The sequence below is a fragment of the Fukomys damarensis genome, unplaced genomic scaffold, assembly GCF_012274545.1.
Source record: "Fukomys damarensis isolate Sample0158 unplaced genomic scaffold, DMR_v1.0_HiC HiC_scaffold_26, whole genome shotgun sequence".
Classification (NCBI taxonomy): domain Eukaryota; kingdom Metazoa; phylum Chordata; class Mammalia; order Rodentia; family Bathyergidae; genus Fukomys; species Fukomys damarensis.
Window position 1 is genome coordinate 7,483,849 of NW_022900938.1, and position 21,625 is coordinate 7,505,473.

The window sequence follows — 21,625 nt, forward strand, 5'->3', positions numbered from 1 at the left end:
TAAAACAGAACTCAGATCACAAGTATCCTGGATAAAATATGCCATACTGCTTTGGACTTATTTCCCAAAGAAATTAAAATCAGAAAAGTATTTATGTACAGGGGGCAGGGTTCTCCAAAAGAACCGATATAAGGCCCAGTGACAGTTTCCCAGAGTGTGCAGGCCCCACACAAGCACCCAGGAACCATCTCCAGGTTAGGAGGTGCTGGACTAGGTCCGGGGCATTCGCCCCGCCAGGAGGAAGTGTGGAAGAAGTACCTTCAGTCCAAGCCAGTAAGCCCAAATGACAGCCACCGCATGCTTACGCCTAGCCTCCTCCTTCAAGCGTTTCAATTCCCTTCGAGCCTAGAACGTTTTAGATGGTAAATAAGAGAGACAGCCCAACGCAGACAGAACAATGACCAGAAAAAGATACCCCGCCACCCAGAAGAGCCAGCTCATGAAAAGGGATGTTGGAGTGCCAGAGGAACGCTGCGTAAACGTTTCAACCCACGGAATCAGTGACCAGCTTGGGGCGGCTGCTTGGATTTTCAGCTCCTGCTTCACAGGAGGGCAATTCGTGCAGCGCGCAAAGGAACCAACCCCCCCACCCCTTTGGCCCCGTCTTTCCCTTCTCTCCCCGCTCCTCTTTCTCCCTCTCCCCTCCCTTGTCCTCACTCTCAGTGTGCGTGACACTTAACAGCTTCGCCTGGCGTCCCTTGGCTTAGAGCACACGGGTCTGAACCTCTCTCAGTTCACTCACTAGGTCAAATGAGAAGGCAGCACTTGTGAACAAACACTCGGGAAACGGGAAGGAATCAAGGTTTCCCTGAAGTGCGAACGAAAAGACTAACAAAACTAAAAAGTTCTTTCCAGTTAAAAAAAAAAATATAAGTAGGACGTGTAAAAATTAAATTTCAGCTAAGGTCCCAAACAGGGAAACATACTAAAGACTGAAAGAAGGCAAAAAGTGAAACAACTTACAGGTTAAAAAATTACTCCCTGAGAAAAATTAGTCTTAGGCATGCTATTTTAAAAGGAAGGAACGGACATTCATTTTTCTAGACATTATAGTACCAAGTCTGGGAAATAAGCTCTCTCGGTAGAGAAATCCCAGCAATAATCATCTAAAAGTCCTTCTCCTTTGGTAAGGACATTTCCTTTAGCTGACTAAAGGAGGCACTTTGTCCCTCACAATTTTTAGAAAAGCACAAGCGAATATCTTTGGGCAAAATAAATTCTTCATGAAGGCAAAGAGTGACTTTTCTCATCTTTTCTCCCTTGTGTTGACAAGGTAGACTTCAAGACACAGGACTCTAGATATTTGTGTTGCAAACTGGAATAGACATTTTTAGCAAAGATGACCTTTGATTTTCCAAGTAACAAAAACATCTAAAAATCTTGTCCCTTGGGCTATGTGAAATGTTCACAGAGCCCGCAACTATGCCTGGGGATTAGGGAGAGTATTTCAGGAGGCTTTTGTTTCTGAAAACAAACAGCTGATGTTGAAATTCCTGGGATTCTTCGGTGGCATTTACTGCTAGCTTTGCATGAACACAGTTTTCTGTGAAATCACAGATGATCATTCTTTTCACATGAAATGTTTTGCTTAGAACAATCAATAGTTGCCACAGTAAGCCTAAAAACAGAATTTCATTCATGGATTAATTTTTTAAGGCATGCACCACCGGTATTTCATGGTCAATGCACTGCAGAAGACCAATTCAGGCCCAAATCTTAATATTCCCGGCATGCCCCACTCCATAAAGACACCTCTAAAACTCTGCCAGCATACATCAGTGGGGGCTTGGGGGGATGAAGCATGCGAGTTACTTAAGAGTTGTTCAAAGGAGCAATTACACTAGCACCTTATTAGTAAGCAATTAGTTTTGGCCTGCACATGCCTGAGTTTCCTGTGCATTCTACCACTCTCTACAGGCTTCCAGAACCTGGCTGCTACGATCATGCACTAGGGTGAGCCAGCGCCAGCTGCGGTCATGCCTCCCTCATTCGCTAGACACAGGACGGTTACTGCACAATTCCAGGACAGAGTGAAGGGATGTGTGCACCAAGTACCTTCGATCCAAGCCAGTAAGCCCAAATTACTGCAATAGCGTGTTTATCCCTAGCCTCCTCCTTCAGCCGTCTCAGCTCCCTTCGCGCCTGTGATGCACGTGAAAAGGAGTCACGGAAAAGTTTAAGGCAGGAAAGGTTACTGCTGCTTCCCAAGGGAGGAGGAAAAAGAAAGACACCAGTCACCACCAAATGGTGAAGGCCGAAGCGAGTGACGCCACCCCACACTGGAACGACAGATGAGTGAGAGACAAAGGCGTGCTCGGTCGCAGCAGCCCATGAAACGCTTCCCGCCCCCGTCAGGAGGGTGCCTGGCCCTGCCTGCAGCACGCGCGACCCCCCATGGCCCAGGGCCCTCGCGCCTACCTGCGTCCCGTGCCAGTACGCAGCAATGGTGGTGGCTGCCGCCTTGCAGCGCTTCTGATGCTTCAGCTCACGCAGTATTTTTCGAGCCTATGGGACGGCGTCACCCGAAACAGGGGAAAAAGAAAGAGAGAAAGAAAGGGAGGGAGGGAAAGGAAGGAAAGTTAGTTAATTCACAGAGCGTCCGCACCCACACACCAGCGACACATCAAGAGTTTAAAGCAAAGCAAAGCCGAAGCCGCCATCCCAGACCTGATGACAAGAAGGGCCAGGAAGACCCCTGGGGCGTGGCGATAGCCCCACACGGACAAGGACAGCACCACCTGCCCCACCTGGTCCTGCCTCTCGAGCCCAGTAATACGGCCAGGGAAGCGCGGGAGGCACAAGTTTCCTGTACTCTACGTGCTCGCAGACCCTGCACCGGTTGGCTCCTAGAAACAGCTCCACCCATGCCTGACTCCTGACTCGCGCTGACCCCTCTGGAAGGGCTCCAGGCCTGCACGCAACCTGAAACGTCCCCTGTGGATTCACACCACGCCACAGAATCTCCCCTTGACAAAGTGTGCAGAGAGAACCGAGCGGGCTCCATAAGCTTTTTCTGCAAGGAGCCAGGCGGAAATGTGTTTGGCTCTGCAGGCCCCATGGCCACGATCAACACCGCCTGCCTCTGCCACTGCAGCACTTTGTGAAACAGACAATCTGTGAAATAAGTGAGTGTGACTGCATCCCAGTGAGTCTCTTTCTGGACACCCAATCTGCGTTTCATGTAATTTTCACATGTCATGCGATCACTTCTTTTGCTTTTTGTTAACAATGGTTTAAAAATATGAAGAACCATTTTGGGCTTGCAGGTTGGAGGAAAACAGATCAGCTGTGCACTGCAGTTCACAGACCCTGAACCAAGTGGCGGCAGAAAGGACCAGGGCAGCTCACCACTGTGACTACTGCCTCGTCCTTCCACACCAGACCTAGCTGGAGCTCCCAACCCTCAGTCGTGATGTGAGAGCCCCCAAGATGGCGCTGGGAAAGTTATGGAAGCTGCTGGGCTGGGGGTACTGAGAGCAGCAGGATGCAGGCAAGAAGCAATGCTGGAAGACAGTCTTGGAGACCACAGCTTCTCTTGGAAACACGGGCCCCGGGCGTACTGGAGTCCTGCACAGGATTATTTTAAGGACTTCCTGCTTAGAGAATATAGCTCTCCAAAAGCAAGCAGGTTAGAAGGAAGCAGCCAAGACAGGGTCAGGGGGCCCTGCATAGCCCACAGTATTTATTCTTTCTGTCTCACTGTTTACAGTGTAGGCAGGAGGCCAGGAACCCTCCCCTCAAAGTGAGCCCAGAGACATCATCCTTAGTGAAGAACCCCAACCCCTCAAGAAAGCAAGCACGCCTTTTGAACTCACCTTCCAACCCCGGATATAAGACTGAATCGCCAAGGCGGAAGCCTTTATCTGTTGATACCTCTTTTGTTGCTGCAGGATGAAAGGAAAAGAGGTTAGCAGCTGTATTTACATCTGTAACGTGGACACTGCAGACTTGAGGGGATTCACTCCCCTGGCACACTGTACTCCGGACCATCCACACTTTTTCTGGAAACCAACGCATAAACAAACCAAAGTATCAAGCTGACCAAAACGATTACAGTGCATCAAGGATACTAAATAGAGCTCCTAAATGGCTGGAAACTCACTACGATCATCACCTGTTCTGTGCATCTTGTTATAACACAGAGTCCCCTGCTCTGAATCGATTCACATTGACTTCCTGTCTGCTGCAGAGTGTTCTCTTCCTGGTGTCATTTCTCACCATGGAACTCAATGGGACGACCTCTACCCTCCCCAGTCCCTTTCAGGTTTGCTGTTTTCACTCTTCTCCAAGCTGGGAAATCAGATCAAGGTTTCTGTAAAACTGCTACTGATGGGCCGAACTTGGACAACACGAACGGAGCTTCCAATGGAACAGCACCATGAGGAAACAAACAGCAGTCCCGCTCTATCCCTTCCCTCAGAACCTGCAGAGGACATAGTCACCATGGCTAAGGACAAACAGGCTGTGCAGGACGGGCAGGCTGGAGGCAGCAGAGGGCTCTTACAGGCGGCAAGGGCACAGGTTCAATGAGGTGCCACCCTTTGGCTCATCAAGGGCTGATGCCTCAGACAGGAGAAGCTGCCAGAACGCTTCCCTGGGAGAGCGACCTCCCGTAGCATTTAGTGTGGAACGTACACTGGAACACAGGCGTCTCTGGATGGAAACTGGAAATCTCACAACGCTAACATCTAACATCAAACACTGCTGAGCACACACTTCGGAAACACAAGGTCGCTCAGCTCCTGTTCTCTGAGGCAAGAGAAGTTTTTAGGATCCTAAAGCTCTATTCAGCAAGATCAGAGGTGATGGAGGGATGAGGCAAAACCAGAGAGAAAAGCTGACACAGAATGGGCCCATTCTCTGTCCTGAGCTGTCCACTGAGGAGGAGCTGGACGATCCCAAGGGTCCTCAAGGAACAAAATCCCAATGGGCACACACGGGTGCAGATCTAACCACCATGTGGCAGTTCTGTTCTCTTTAATTGCTACATGTCTTCAAACATACATCTCAATTTAAACCTTATAAAATATCACAAAATATGAAACAGTTAGGGAAATAATAACACGTCTTCAGGAAATCTTGAGTTTTTCGGTTGGGAGGAAATACTGAATACCATCACTGGTGCTCACAATCACTGGTCCCAATAACAACATTTGGAACTGGCTGAGTATATGGTTCAAAGTCAAAACAGATATAACGTTCAAGCAAAGTCAATGCCTTCTCTAGAAATCGTTAATCTATCTTACACGTTAATACCGCTCACGACTCCGACCACTGTGAATTAGTGCTCTACGGTGACTTTCACCCCAACTACTGACAAAAGAGCCCTTAGAGGCACAGAATATCATGGCTCTTTGCAATGCCTGATCCTCCTGCTCCTTCCAGTCAAGCGGGCCCTGCCCAGAGGCTGTCTTTACCACCCTACCTGTTATACCAGCCCTTCTCCTCATCACTCTTGATGTCACCTCTGTTTCCGTCCTAGCACTCACAACAATCTCATCGCTCTGTGATACATCTGATCCCTCACTGGATATAAACTTTATGCAGTCAGGAACCTGGCACAGCAGGGGTTTCAAAACCACAAGCAGAATTTCAGACAGACGAATCAGTACTCTCTCCAATCTGGGTTTCCTTAATGACTTCAGCTAAGAACTGATGAAAGGGGCTCCTTAGGGGCCTGACTATGTGTTCATCCTGACTCTCTCAGGCAAGCAGAACTCAGTGCCATGAATCTGAAGAAGTGTAGTAGGTGCTGTCAGATCCAAGAGGAGAAGCCACACCATCAGCCAGGCGACATCTGCCCCATGCCTTCGCAGAGCGAACGACTCTGCCATGCACAGGGCCAGGCAGGCTCACGGTTTTAGAACAGCCTGCTGGCTGTAGTTTTTTAGCTAGAATGAGCAATACTAAAGATGTTCTTTTAAAGGTCAAGCAAAGCTTCCTTAATCTTTTCAGTACTTCATTAATTTTCAAACTTGGAAATACTGTACTACATTAAAATGTACCATATTTTGTAGGAGAATAAGTCAGCATAAATTATGTCTTGATTATTGCCTTACAGCAAAACTCATCTGCAGCCCCAGAAACGGGGACAAATACACAGAATGAGATTTGACTGCTAATTTCTTTAATTTTTCAACTCACTCCTCAGTAAAGCAGCTCGGAATAAAAAACACTTGGCCATACTGTTCTTTCTTCTCAATAAAATTCATCTGGCAAGAACACAACCTAAGTTCAGCCTAGCCCACAGGCCACAGGCCAAGCTTCTCTCTCACCTGCGGTATGCCTCTAACAAAACATCTACAACCAAGTTAAAAAAATGTTCTCCAAAGAAATTCTGTGTTAATGAACACACTTTATTACCGAACCATTCCTTACAGTTAGAAGGAATAGATTAAGTGAGGGGTAGAGAAAAATCTAATCCTTTAACCAAAACCAGAATCCTACTACAACACAGCTTTGGAGCCTGGAATTAAAGCCATTGTCATTGCTGCTACAATCAAAATAGAAGAACCAGTCATTTTGGAAAACTGACCCAACCACTGTGAGAGGACAGAATGACACCGTTCCTCCCATCTGAGGACCAAATTAAGGCGGTAACTTCTCACTACCTGCATCTAGATCAGTGCAAAGCAAGGTGGTATTCTCAACGCAAGCCCTGAAACTGTCTTGGACCACAATCACAACAGCTCTGTCTCTTACAGCTAGGTGGCCCTGGTCCAATTAAATCAACAGCTCAGTGCCTTAGTTTTTCTCACATTTAAAAAAGGAATCATAAGAGCATGCATCTCATGAGGTTGTGGGGAGGATAAAAAATGATACACACAGTGAGCACACAGTTAATGTGCGCAAATTAGCATCGTCAGGTGATGCAGTATCCTTACCGCATATCTCCGGCACCAGGCAGCAATCACAATCTGGCTTTTCTTCATCAGCAGGAAGTGTGTGCGGCATTTCCATCCTCGGTAAATCTTCTGAATGAGTGTGGCTAGGTCCTCCAGCCGCTGCTTCCTCAGGTCTTCCAAGGCGAATAACTAGGAAGAAACGTCAGATGGGCTCATCAGGGAGCGGATGAACTGAGCTTAAGTTTACCTTGAGCTGTCAACGGAGGTGCGAGCCAGTCCAACTTGAGCCTCTGTAATCCCCAAGTCCATAATGCTCTCAAAACCCACAATTTGTTTTTGAGCGCCAACATGATGCTAAAAAAGTTTCCAGTTTTGGAGCTACCTTGGAGTTCCCATTATCAGATCAAACGTGTGTCAGCAGATAATGTCAAGGCAAATATTCCAAACTACTGACAACTCCAAAGTTTGGTCCCAAGCATTTTGGAGAGCAGATTCTGGCAAATTACCACCAACAGTCTAACTACTTCCCGAGTTCGCAGAGTTTTCAAATGATCAAATCAACTGCTATGCCAAGTGCTTTTTACACATTGTAAAAAAGTTCCTGTGGTGCTCTGTGAGGTAGAATCTAACTGTTCTAAGTGCTAAAATTTTTCATTTCAGTGCCTCCATTTACCTCTAAAAGCAGAGGTACAGTCTCAAAGCTATTGTATAACTTAATATTACAAACACGGACTGACTTTGCTTCCAGCTGCTATGGGTCAGGGAGGATTTTCTATGGTGGTGACAGGTTCTTGCTGATTTATTTCATAAGTGTACAATCTGACAGAAGGAAGATTTTGAGTTTCCTGGATAATGCACATGTTGTACCCTTTGCCCTGCTGTGCCCGTGCCCGTGGACCCAGCAGCTGAGCACAGGTCTGCCCTTCGGGGTAACCCTCACGCAGTATCAGAAAGTGAAACGTCCTTTAAAAACTGAGCGGCAGAAGCCAGACTCCAGTTCAGAGGGTAGAAGCTGGGGTTACGTACTGTTCTTGGGTTGCGGATAAATATCTTTGATCTACCAAAGGAATATTCTTCCATGGGAATTTCCAATTCATTAAACAAAACCTCCACACCAGACCTAAAAAGAACAAAAATAAAAATAGAAATGGTGACTTTGCTGAGATACAAAACCAGTTTCATCTCATATTATGATGGCAGGCTCTATTTTTTTCATTACATTTTCCTATAATCTTAAACTCTTCGTTTCCCAGTGTAACTGCTCTTTTTGTAATCATCCTTCCATCAAAGAATTTCCAAGAGTGAATCCCACAAATTAAACTAAATCCAGTAAACACTAAGAAAGTAAATTAGGGTTCAAAACAATGTATTCCAAGAAAATGTGGCAATAAAACCAATTTCTTAATTTCATCAACAATATATTTGTATCAAATACACCCCTAGTGATGCATCAACCAGAAAGGTGAGCAAGAGCCTCCAATCTGTGTTGAATCAACTCAACTAATTCCTGAAGATAACTGAAATATTATTCCCTCTCCTCAGAGGCAGGTTAAGGCGCAGAGACCAATGGGCCTTGCACAGTGCGCAGAAGGCCCAGAGACCATGGATTCAACGTCAGTTTTGAAAACTAACCCGGCTCCACCGAACTGGGAGTAAATACAAACCACACTCTAGAAACCAGCAGCAGGCACTGAAAGGTACGCCACACTACGCGGGCACTGACTGAGGCATCAGAGACCACGCCATGTCTGAATTTCTGCATCTTCCTGAACAGCACAGGTGCATCTCCAGTTACTGTCAATGCTCCTGGAAAGGCCAAGGCCACTGAGCACAGGAAGGCACCTGCAGCTGGGGAGACGACATCCCCCAAGGGCCTGGCTCACCCTCTCACGGGTGTGCTGGTTAGCTAGAGAAGGGGCAGCTCTGCCCGGCCTGACCAGCAGCAGCACTGGCACAGGGTCTTACCTGCCCCCCTCCCACTGCTTCTCGCAGGGGAAATTCCCCATGGGAAAGGCGAAAAGCGGGCAGTGGGGATCTGAGGTGCATGCATCACCGCCCACGGACTTACCATGGGCATCATTTAAAACGAATCAATGTGCCAGTTCCAAACGTGGATTGGATGGGTCCGGTTTTTGACCTTAAAGAAACTCAAGACCTCTTTAACGAATCAGAAATAGGACAAAATGGTATCCAAGTGGAAGAGGGTCCAAAACAGAGGCCACAACCAAGTTTTCATAGAGCTGCTTTGCCCAGCAGCCTATACTTTAAAAATTATGATGCACAGTGAGCAAACTTCTTACCTTGCCGGTCCCTTCCAATGAGGCCATGTCTGTTTGCAAAGCATCTTGTATCTTTCCAGGCAAGGCTCGTAGGCCTGCCTGAAGGCATAGCCTGCCCGCCTCACCCGCACGTTCTCCAGGAGACCCAGGTAGCGGATCTGGTGGCACACCAGGCTCTCAGTGAAGACGTGTGCTGCCTTTTTATCATTAGGCTTGATACACCTAGAAGATTTCACAGATGCTCGGTCTTAACTTCTGCCTCTGCGGATGCAACTATACCGCACTTCTAAATCCTGTGTCTAGTCATCTTGTAGTAAAATAATTCTTTGTTATTTTTGAGGAAACTAGTCATTTTTTTTTTATTATTTAAAGCTATTTGATAGTGAACTAATTAAGTACCGGTAATTAAAAGGCACACATTGGTACAGTCAATGGTACGGATGGGTATCACAGACATTCTGGAGTGAAAGCAGTCTGACAACATGCCGCATACCATGTAACTCCATTCTTCTGATGTTCCGGCAAAACTCATCCAAATCAGCACAGCTGTGACCTCTCCAGGGAGGCGGTGGGAAAGGAACAAGGAACCTCTGGGATGATAGAACTGCTTTCTGTTTTGGTCTGAATGGGGTAGCATGTACAATGTATGTAAACAGCCAACAAGCTGTACAATTAAGACTCATACACTTTGCCGTACACTACACTTGAATAGAAAGAAAAGGTGCACTGTTTTCTCCTTCTATCCTTCTTTTTAACATAGCACTTTGCAGCCTCAGGAAAGGAAACGTTCCCAGCATCCTCTGCCAGCAGGCATGGCCATGTGACCCAATTCTGGCCACTAGGATTAGAAGCAATGATGCTGCTTCTGGTGTCTGTCTTTAAAAGGAAGGGACCTGTTGGCCCCTTCTAGTGGAGCTGAGGTGAACCCCTGAAAATGTCAGTGACACAAAATAGAAGGAGCTGCCCTTTAGTATGGGGCTCCTTAACAGCTGCATAAGAAATAAAGGTTGGTCCTATCCCTTTTGAAGCCACTATTAGTTTAGGAATATATTGCAGCAATTCCTGTGATCTAAATAACACAGCTGTTAAAAATTCATGACTATGCTGCCTAAGTAGTTCTCCCTTGGTGATTTTATGCTTCTCTTTTTACCTTTTATAAATATTATATCTACTCTTTGGTTTACGTAAGGACAGAAATTGCTCAATGGAACAGCCTAGAAAGTTCAGACCCAGACTCCTGATATATATTCAACTGATTACCAATAAAGGCATCAGGGCAATTGGATAGAAAAAAAGAGATTTTCTTTTCCTCTTAATATCTTGTGCCAGAGAAACAAAATATCTACATGGGGAAAAGAAGCAAACCTAAATATGAAACCTGAAACTACAAAGATTCTAGAAGAAATTATACAATAATAAATTCACAACCTTGAGGTTTATTAAGATTTCTTAGAGAGGATGTAAAAACCAGTAACAAGGAGGGGGATGAAAGACCTCTCTGGGAAGATGGAAATGCTTTCTGGCTTGACCTGCGTGTGGTTACTGGAGTATATATAATGGTTACAACATCTGAAGTCTTCTCCCAGGACCCACATATCACTTGCTATCAACAATACCTCGATAAACACAGCATTAAAAAACCCAGCCACTTGAGAAAAACAACAGCAACCGATCACAGAAAGTTCCCCAGTTATTTTTTGGACAAAGTTGATTTTTTTCTACTGCATGTTTTCACCTAATGGCAATCAAACCAGGACATTTTCCCTAATTACATCCCTACTGACAGAAATAGCAGGTAAACTGGCCCCACACAAACATCCTTCGCTCTCATTTCCTCATGGCTGAATGCTTGCATCTGCTGCTGTGCATGAGGGTGTGGAGGCACTCGGGAAATCAGACCCCGCGGCCAGCACAGCTCCCCGTCCAGGTCCCCAAAAGCACCACGGGAAACTCAATGCCAGTCGGGCTTTCCTGAATCCCAACACAGCAACATCTAAGAAGATCTAAAGGCCGGAAATAGAGACTAATTGTTTTGAAAAAGTGCATTCTAGGGCATTTTTAGGAATCATCCCTCACTCCTGGCCCACAACTTCTCCCCTTAAAAAAAAGGGGCCAATTTCCTCACACTCCTCTGCTCTAAATCAATATTGCAGGAATCCAAAATGACATCAACAAAAGAGCTCTCTGCAAAACCCTGACAGGAGAACCCATTCTATTTTATTTGCTAATTCTCCATTAACAACCACAACAACAACAACAGAAAAAAAAAAACAACAAGAGAAAGTCATGAACCTCTGTGTGCCAACCACTTGGCTTCGTGAAGTATCTGCCGTCACCCTCAAAACGCTTTTCCTCTTCCTTTTTTTTCCTCTCTTATTTTGGAGAAAAGAAGGAGAGTGGAGGGTTTTTCGAACCAACTCCAGGTACATTGGTTGATCTGTAACTATTCTGCTTATCCTCGCCTGGGCTACATTCAAGATGGAAGCAAACAGGAAGATGGCGCTCCTTGGGCACGCTCTCACATGTGCGCTTTAAATGCCAGAAATACCTGATATAGTTTGGGTTCTTGGTCTGCAGGTTTTTCATCAGGGTGGCCACAGATGCTTTGAACTGTGACCCTGCTGTTGGGGGCCTTTTCAGGTTGATCTTGGCAGGGTTCCCTTCAGGGAACAAAGACTTGATGAGGGCGTGGCCGGCCTTCCACATGGCCTGGGACAGGTCTCGGTAGAGCAGGTCATTGTTCTTGTCCACAAACCCCTCCACCTGATACAGCACCTACGAGCAGGGCAGGAACTCAGTGGCTGGCACACTGCACACGGTCATGTCACCCAGGCGAAGAACATTCCACGCCCATCTACACTGTGGCCCCTCCTTCCCCAGCATACACGTGCTCTAACACCAAGTGAGCCTTCACACTTAGGCTCCGCCTGTCTAAACTGCAGGAGAGATCAAAATAAATTCTACCTCCTTTCAGGAGCCAGAAGGACAAACTTGAAAAATGTTACATTTGAAAAGATTTTAGGGTTTTTTTGTTTGTTTGTTTGTTTGTTTTTTGGTGTCTGAACACATTTTGAGGTTTTACTTTTATTTTTCAGTTCATGTGCCAATTCTGGTCTGTTTAAAAGCAGACAGGAGAAACAAGAGATAATGGTAATGTTTTCACAGACATCTTAAAGTGGCAGAGAAACCGATCAGAAATAGACCTTTTTGGTGCAGGCAAATGAAAAAAAATAAAGCACCAAAGTTGAAATGAAAGGTCGTTCAAATATTATATATCCTATTTTTACTACATACATAATTAACATTTTTTCCTTCTGGACTTTGCAATCTTACTTATAACAGAGGTATTAACACTAATCAGTGCTCTGAGATTCTCAAAATTAATCTAGTATAAAAATTTTAACATTACCCTTATATATATATTAAATGGCATAAATCCTTCAAACACTAGCCAACTACACATGTACAAACAGTAAATATTTTCCCCAGTACCTTCAAAATCTCAAAGAAATCATTATTTTTAAGTGGATTTTTTAGAAAAACCTTTAATGTAAATCTTCAGTCATCCCTAATTTTACCAGTAAACCTCCTTCATCAGTGTTGATAGGTACTTTCGTAGGAGAGTTTAGCGCTTGAAAGTAATAAAACTGACTTTCAGGACACGTTTGCACTGTGCATCAGGCCAACCGGATTAGCTCTGCTGTTGGTTCTCTGACGGGACAGGATTTTGCCCTGCGAGGTCCAGGTGCGATTTCCACGGAACGCGCGCTGATCCGACTCGTTCTTCCCAGCCAGCGTGTTCGGGGGGACCCCGGCACCCGCAGGACAAGCTGGGTGCCCCGCCCGCCTACCTTGCCCGCGTAGTGCTGTATGCGGAAGCAGCTGTGGGGCAGCGACGTGTCATTGAGGAAGCGCGAGCACCTGCTCATCCTGCTCTCGAAGTGCTGGTGGGTGGCGCACACCTGGTTCAGCTTCTCCAGGAAGGTGTCGTCCGTGACGGTGCCGGGCCTGAGGCACTCTTCGTCCAGCATGGCCAGGATTCCGTTGGTGTTCTGGGAGAAGGGAAATGGAAGGTTTCCTTCCTTCCTCACTGTATTGTCTCAGAGATTGCTCTTAATCTTGCGCCATCAACACATTCACAAGGAAATTATGTTCAGTGACAACAAAAAGCAGAGGATCCAAACACATCACAACAGCCACAGACTCCGCCCTAGCAGAGAGGGCCAGGCGCACGGGGAGGGTCTGCCCAGCAGTCTGTCCTCTCCCTGCAGAACAGGCCTGGGGGCCACAGCAGAACCGAAGTCCACACGTTAGCCAAAGATCAAACAAATCTAAAACCAACGGGACCACGTGGTCTCTATACCACTCCACAAATCACAAAGCCAAGTCTAAGGCTGTTATTTTTATTCATAGTTACAAAGGAAATTGGTTTCATATGTTTCCAATCTGTTCATGTGTTTGAAATCTAGTTGAGTGTTTAGGGGCATCATAAATAAATAAAAATGCTGTGATGTGGGATGCTGATTTTAATGATTATTGCAATCACACTGTTCTCAAGAATATGTTCAGGGGCCAGGGATTTAGCTCAGTGGTTCTGGTGCCTGTCTTGCAAGCGCAAGGGCCCAAGTTCAATCCCCAGTACCAAAACCATAAAGCAAAAAAACAAAAAACAAAAAAACCCAAGAATATGTTCAGAATAAAATGCTTATTTCATATAACATTTCCAAGTGGATATGAACCATGGATAAAAACAGACTTGTATTTCAGACCCTGTGAAAATTTCAAAAGCAGGCAGCCCCGAACAGAAAAAGAAATCAAAAATCTGCTTAGCTAAAAAAAAAGTGCTGCTGTTCCTAAACAGCCCCTATAGACCTCTCATCTTAATTCCAGAAACAATCCACTTGCTCGCCACCAACCCCACCCACTTCCACCAAGGCAGAGGCCTCCATTCCTCTTCCGGTCCTCATGGGTTCTGACACCCTCCAAGCAGCACCTACTAATTCCACACGTAACCCAGGGGAAGTGTGGGCTCTCAGCGATCAAGAGCATTCATAACATCCCCAGAATAAACGCTGTTGTTTAACAATGGGGAAGGAAACATTTCTTTTATGAGCCCAGGCTCTTAGGTGAACGTGAGTTTCTTTGCAATCACCATGTGACTGGGTTTTTGGCAGAGATGACCTAGTTAAATTAATTACACATCCTCCCCCCTTCTTAAAGGGAAATTCATTAAGTGCCGTGTCATTTATGTTTATAAAGAAAGACGTGCTAGGTGAGAATCTTGAAAGTTGAGAGTTCCCACAAAAAAAGATCTAGGTCAGAGTTTGCTAGAAAAAATTTTCAGGAAATTTACACATTTTTAAATGGATTTTAGGTTAGAGCTTTGAATTCTCTATGTGGACTACCACTGTTCCCATTCTAACCGTAGCCAGACTGTTCAAAACAAAGGTTACTTCTTATTAAAAAGTGGTAATGCTTTAGAATGCAGTTTTTAATGTTCAGTTTAATCAAAGATGCAGCTTTTAAGACCACTTTTTAAACTATAGGGTTATCTTAAATAATGGAGGGAAAAACATGGGTTAATTAGAAAATTTCCAAAAGGGTTATTGAAGATGAATAGAAAATGATTTGCTATAAATCAGAGCCTGAATTCATAAATCACAGCACTCAGCTACCCTGATAGCCACAAAGACTATAGGACAGTAAAGATTATACGATGTCTCATATTGTGTCATCAAGGTTGGCAGTGTTAGTAGTAATTCTATGTACAAAACCGAAGACCTTCCTGTTCCCACACATGAATAGGTGTCCCAACCAATAATCCATTTATAGTAAGCTAGAGGATATGATCTGAAAACAAAAATCTTGGATTCAGACAGCTCTCCTAAAGTCACCCAATAGTTTTGCACATTTTCATAAGCTTTTGCGCGTGCGCATGCGCGCACGCACACACACACACACACACACACAGTACCCTCTCCCATTCACTGATCAGGGCTAAGTCTATACCCCACTCAATTCAGCGGCAGTTTGTGCCCTTTTCCTCCTTTACCTGAGTTTGAACAGCATGATAAGGTTCCCCAGAGTTTTAGAAACGAGATGGACAGTGTGATTTGCAGAAAATCGAATTAATTATGCTGCTCTGAGCCAACTCTAGGGACCCCAGATGGGATCCGGGCTACCCACAGCAGAAAGGCTGGGGGCTGACGGGTGGTGTCTGAGGGCAGGACAGACTGTGGCATGGCTGATGGGACAGGCACGCAGGAGCCTGGCTGAGGGACAAGCTGCCGGGCTGTCTAGGTGTCCAGTCCTGAACAGTCTCTCGGCTACAAAATAGTCTCCCAAACTGCGGAGCTCCTTAAAGGATAAGGGTAAAACCATAAAAATGCCAACACTTCCTACCAAAAGCATTCCACAGAATTCCACAGAGTTAACCACACACCTGAATTTCTCTAGGAGATGGTACATAGATACTCACATTTTCTATTAGGTCACAAATGATAGCATTGTTGAAGTAGTCAATGTGAGTCCATTCTATGTCCTTAAAAAACAGAACAGAACAAGTCAAAACCTGTGCGGTGATGACAGAACTCTACCACCTGAAACGCACACTTCGCTCACCTCACCACGTTTTACTTCCTTTCCCCAAATTACTTTTCTTTACAGAACCGGGTCTGTGCATATCACCCTCCAGTCCCCCAAACGTAGTTCAGGCAGTGTCCACCACGAGGGAGTGGATGCACTGCCCCCTGACCTGGCCAGATGACTCCTGTCTGTGCTGGGACCGTTTCCCATGCACTCCCTGGCTCCCGGCCAGCCCCTCACTCAACGGGCCCTCGGGTCAGTATCATCGTGTACACCAACAGTGTTTACAAGGAAATAAAGCAGAACCTGATCCCAGGAAGCCAAGGCCTCGCTTTTTCTGTTCTTCATTGGGCATCCCAAAGAAAAAACAAATGAATCTTAGAGTCAACCTAAGTTGTATGGCAGCTAACTATTTCAAGTGCAAAAGCAACAACAACAACAAAAAGGCCCAGGGCTAAGACGAAGTATTTTCATCACCAGGAAAGCCGTGACATCTTTCTGTTGGCTCAAACGCTAGCCACATGGTCGAATCCACGAGGCTACGTGCAACCATTCGGCATGTGCTCACACTTCCTCCATAACCATAAACATTTATTTTTGTTCTAAGGAAAAAAATGTAATTCACAAAGCAGGCCAGGGATCTTCCTCCACACTCTTAAAATCTGTGCAAACTGTTTTAAGTCACACATCAAAGTTTTGGTATTCTCTTTATGACAAGAAGAGAGCAAATCTTACTTTTAGAATATTTATGTCACTAAAGATGCCACAGAAATGTAAAGCAGTTCTAAAGCATAAGGACCATTCTAAAACCAAGACGAAACATTTATAATTCAGCTTAAGAGTAAATGAGTTGTTTGCTGTCAATGAAGATTAATGCTCACAATTTAAAAATCTATACTGAGATTATAAAAATAAGGACTCAGTGTCTTTACCGCCTAAAAGTCATACTATAGCAAGTGAACGAAAACACATAGCATTACGAAGATATTTTAAAAATAAATAAAAAGGAAACAAAAATAGAGACGATGTAAAATAATTTTTTCTTTCCCTTTTTTGAAAAATTTTACTTAGAAAAAATGGCCATTACAAAATGAGTGTGAAAACCAAGAACATGTTACAGAATTACAGATGAAACACTTGGCAAACATTACTTCCAGGATTTTAAATGTTATTAAATGAGATAATTCACACACAGTACTTAATACCTACAGACCAGGTATGTTGCAAATATTACTTTTTACTATAAATTTGAAAAATCAATGCTTTTCAAGATTGAGTCTCAAAATGTTTTCAAATCTTTGGTGACAGTGACTGTGGTGCCTGGTTCTCAAGTTTATGGTGTCATGTGACCACCATCAACATCATTCCCCCAAACACCCCCTTGACTCCTACACTCTGACAAGCAGAACTCTATTGCTCTCTAAAGGCAATCTGTCTCTGCAGCTTGGGATGATACACAGATGGAATAGTTCGGCATGCAGCCTGCTGAGTCTGGCACCTTTCACCAACACAATCTACTTAGAATTATTCATGCTACGTGGTATATCAACTACGAATTCCTTTTTATGGCACAGTAGTAGTCCACTGAATGGATATACCACAGAGTCTGTCCATTCATCTTTGAATATTTTGACACATTACTATTTCACATCATTACCCCAGATTCCAAGGAAACTAGAGGCCCTCAACTAATTACTTATTCCTCACCAACCATGTGCCTGGCATTGCTGTGGGCACTGGTAGCACAGTACCAAAGAGAATCCCGGTTATTGCAGACACCTAAGTTAAATATACCAAGCAAAATTTTAAAAGACACAATTATGATTCAACTTAGATGAATCTGACGCCAGGATCATGGTTGTAGACCATCTCCCGAATCTGGAATTCAGATTGTGAGTAAAAAACAAATGAATTTTTAAGAGGCATCCCAACATTACCTCCCGTATGTACTCTTCCTGCTCTTCTTTCAGAGTCAGTTCAATGAAGATCTGTTGCAGCTTCTCATTACAATAATTAATAATGAACTGCTCAAAGCTGTTGTCCTGTATGCAGAAAATGAAAAAAGCCCCATTAACCGCGTCACCAACTCTCCTTGACAACGACACTCGGACACCTCAGCCCATGACAAACGCCGCACACTCTTTCAGATTGAACGGCAGGCGGCACACAGCTCGACAGACAGACGCCAGCCACGCGCACGGGTCCTCGGGAGATGAATGCTTCATGGTAAGTGAACGGAGACATCCAGTCTCCACAACGATGCGGCAGAGCAGGACAAAGGCTTTTAGTGACAGGGAGCAGCCGCACGTGCTTTAGAAGAAAAGAAAATATTCCCGCGAAGGATCGGGAAAGACCCAGTGAGATTCCCAGCCTCCATCACTGACTTCTCAACCTCCCTCTGGTCCTCCTGGCCCGGACCTCTGTTCTCGACACCCAGGGTCAGGCCCGTCACCCTGACACCCTGACATTCTGCAGAATCGTGTCACACGGGCTGGGGCGTGCGCGTGGGACATAGGCCCTAGATGTGAACTTGGCCTCCCTGCTCTTCGTGCACCGTGTACGCATGTGTTGATTAACTTCTTACAGGTACTGATTAGTTTCTTCCTTCATGTGATTAAGATTATAACCCTCAGGACCCGGGGCTGACTATGTGCTCGTTCATGCTCCTGGATTCCCCTCCTGGCGCCGTGCCTGCCAAGCATTCAAGATGTCCCAAAGGAGGTTGTGACTGAAGCTCCTACCAAAGAGAGACACCCGGGAAGGGAAGCGTCAAAGCCACGTCCCTTGCCACAGATGCTCTCTCTTTTCCTGGCAGGCCCATGCCCCATCACGTAGCGCCGGAGCAGTTTTTCCCTCCTACTGGAGATCTTGCATGAATTCTCCCATGCAACCCCCATGCCTCTGCTGAATGGTGTGCAGGGCCTAATCTACTGCAGGGCTGCACGTGTGGGAGACAAAGATCACGCATCGCTTGAGTGAATGCATTTTACCTAGAACCACGGCTTCCAGGAGGCAACGGAGCTGGTACTAAACCTTGTCACACCCACCTCTCTCTGGGTGCTTTGCCGAGAGACGGCGCCCACAGGAGTCAGGTGAACCCGACTCTCTTCACACAGGGTGCCCAGGCTGGTCTAACGACTAATGAAGGAGGGGCCACGTGGAGTGGTGGCCCCACAGCCTGCTGCTACCTGTGAACATGCGGGCTCCTGCCCTTATCGTCCTTTCAGAAATAACGAGAGGAAAAAAGTCCAGGAAGTCTTTGAAAGTTGATCTTTTAAAATCAACTTCAGTTCTAGCCTGGACACATTTTACAATGGTACTTGTGACACAGATTCCAACCACATTCTTTCCTGGAAGTCAGCTAGGGGTGTGTAATCCCCAGCAATGACTGATCAGAGGGGAACATTAATCTACGCCATAAATGACACATGTGAAACCCCACGGTGGACTCACCTTGCCCATGCTAAATTTAGTCAATGGTCTCTGTTTTTTCTAAATCCCAAAGGTTCTTACTAAAGGGTAAACATTTATGTGCAATTCTTTTAACAAAATACAACCATAGAGGGCTGGGGATTTAGCTCAATGGTGCCATGCCTGCCTTGCAAGTGCAAGGTCCTGAGTTTGATCTCCATACCAGGAGGAAAAAAAAAAAATCTTAGACATAAGGTGCATTCCCTGGTACTCACTTGTAGACTAACTTTCCAAAACCTTGAGCTCCAATCCTCAGAGCAAATAATTTTGGAAACTGTAAGTCAGCATGGTAGAGATAACTTTTTATACCCAGTATAAAGCCATTTCAAAGATGAAAAAACCTAGCTTCCTTGATTTGGAAAAAAATTTTTTTTTTTTGTTACCAGGGATTGAACTCAGGCCCTTGTGCCTGCAACAGGTGGCAGAACCACTGAGTCAAGTTGCCAGCCCAATGTTCTTATAAAGTATAAAATTTTCATGGCTTATAGGAGCAGATCTTTGTTTTGGAAAATAGAAATATGGAGCCAATCTTTTCTGTTATTTGCAACTCTGTGTTCCTGCTAAATCTTCCACCAGTCACTAACAACGAGAAGGTAGGCAGGAGTAACTGGTGTCATCAGACACAGTATGTGGCTGGGGGGGACATCTTGCAGAACACCTCAAAACAGGACTGTGAAATACACACAAGCACATCAAAAACTAGTGTCAAAACTTCACAACCACAGCACACCTTTTAGGATTAAGGTAGCACTACATTAAATTTGCTGCCAACCTTTAAAAAATCCTGCATGAATTCTGTACTTCATGTCCACACAGTTAACCAACAGCCATTGACTGCAAAACCACACAGCTGGAGAAGCCATTAGCACAGGAGCATGCGACAGACTGGCACCGCACACGAGTCATACTTACTGCACTCTGGTGCAAAGAGGGACAGATTACACAAAATGCCGTCAGTTCTTAGGCAGCAATAGACTTTGGAAAGTAAACACTTCCTCAGAGTTACTTATTGTAGCAAATGACAGCTTTTACCATTCAGGCTATATGTCTGATTGGTGTGAAACTTTAGATCAAGACAGGTATTCAAAAGACAGGGCCACCACACCTACCTGTGGGGTCTCAGCTGTGATTTCTGCTAGAGGAGCATTATTCAGGATAAAAACAGTTTGGCTGAAATCAAAATTAATCCTGTGCTTCTAATTCTAAATGATCAGGAAACAGAAAATGTGCCTGACATGTACGCAAACATTCAGGGGCAGAAGCAGTTGGCAGATCACAGAATCGTGAAGAGACTCTGAATGACCGGAAGTTCCTCCCATCCTGGCCCTTGTGGTCCCACTGTGTGGTCCTCCCACCCGCCCTCAAAATCAAACAGAATGATAAAAAGGTAGTATTCTCCTGGAGATGGCCTGGTAACAGAAACTTGACTCACCTACGTTATTCTATTGCTAAAAAGCAACCAATCAACAAACCCAAAAAATAGAATACTACAATCATTAATTAACTTCCCCATGGAAATCAGCATCTATTGCAAACACAACTCCAAAGTCTGAAACACGTCATGAATGGCCAGGGCAGTAATTACACAGAAGGCTAAAGATATGTATTTCTGGTGGTGTAAGTTGTTGACATTGCTCAAACATGGGGTGAGTGGGACTTCACACACGTGATTACAAATAACTTGCAAAACTGTAAAGAATAATAATATGCAAAAAGTTCAAAGAATTCCCCTTCGTACCAAGCTAATACATTTCTCACTTTATACAGGTGTTAAACAAACACAAGGTTTGCAATATGGATTCTCTCTCCCCTTTGTAAAACAGCTGAGCCAAGTCCAGAAACTTATCACCCACCCATGAAGGCCCCAAAGCAACTTTATATTTGGATAATCTTTGATTTGCCGAGAACCCTGTGAGCATCTGGCACCTCTCCCCTGAGTCAATCTCCAAAGAGGGAAGGGGGCAGAACTTCCTCTTCAGTGACTCATTTCCTCCCCCTACTTCTCTCCACAGGCTCCTTGTGTGGATGGTTGCTCTAGTGTCTTCCCCTCTGTTACCCACCAGACTCTGGGATAAAACTAAAACTTTCAGAGCATCTCCAAACAAGTACTTTCTGTTACAGGAATCCCTTGCATGAGGCCCCAAACCACCTCCCGCCCTCAACAGCTGTCTTAGAGGGTGCAGGTATACAGTTAGGCGTCTTCCTTCTACACTACTCCACACTGTGGGCACCAGCTGCTCATGAGGACAGCAAGCACTTACACTATATTTAGAAGAGTGCAATACACCACAATTTGAAATTCTAGGGCTTCTTTCAAAAATTCTAGACTTGGAGTCCATCGTTTCAACATCAAAGAAACAGAAAATCATACTCTCAGTAGAGTTCATTACTAGTTTATACTTCTAAGTATCAATCATGGATTTTCAGCATGGAACACTTTTAAAA

At 45.0% G+C, this 21,625-nt stretch overlaps 1 protein-coding gene across 6 annotated transcripts in view; it reads right to left on the minus strand.

Moving 5' to 3' along the window:
• Myo1b (myosin IB) overlaps window positions 1–21,625 on the minus strand; it is a 136,306-nt gene that overhangs the window by 15,862 nt on the left and 98,819 nt on the right. For 2 of the 6 annotated variants that reach the window (XM_010636876.3, XM_010636874.3), the window contains exons 14-25: window positions 20,093–20,098; window positions 17,647–17,751; window positions 15,603–15,665; window positions 12,976–13,176; window positions 11,673–11,899; window positions 9,146–9,346; window positions 7,872–7,965; window positions 6,885–7,034; window positions 3,816–3,884; window positions 2,419–2,505; window positions 2,056–2,142; window positions 259–345 (exon numbers count right to left, since the gene is read on the minus strand). In XM_010636876.3, coding sequence (XP_010635178.1) covers window positions 259–345; window positions 2,056–2,142; window positions 2,419–2,505; window positions 3,816–3,884; window positions 6,885–7,034; window positions 7,872–7,965; window positions 9,146–9,346; window positions 11,673–11,899; window positions 12,976–13,176; window positions 15,603–15,665; window positions 17,647–17,751; window positions 20,093–20,098 — 1,377 coding nt within the window. The remainder of the gene's footprint in view (window positions 1–258; window positions 346–2,055; window positions 2,143–2,418; window positions 2,506–3,815; window positions 3,885–6,884; window positions 7,035–7,871; window positions 7,966–9,145; window positions 9,347–11,672; window positions 11,900–12,975; window positions 13,177–15,602; window positions 15,666–17,646; window positions 17,752–20,092; window positions 20,099–21,625) is intronic. The other 4 variants (XM_010636875.3, XM_033756267.1, XM_010636877.3 and 1 more) reach the window with 4 other exon arrangements.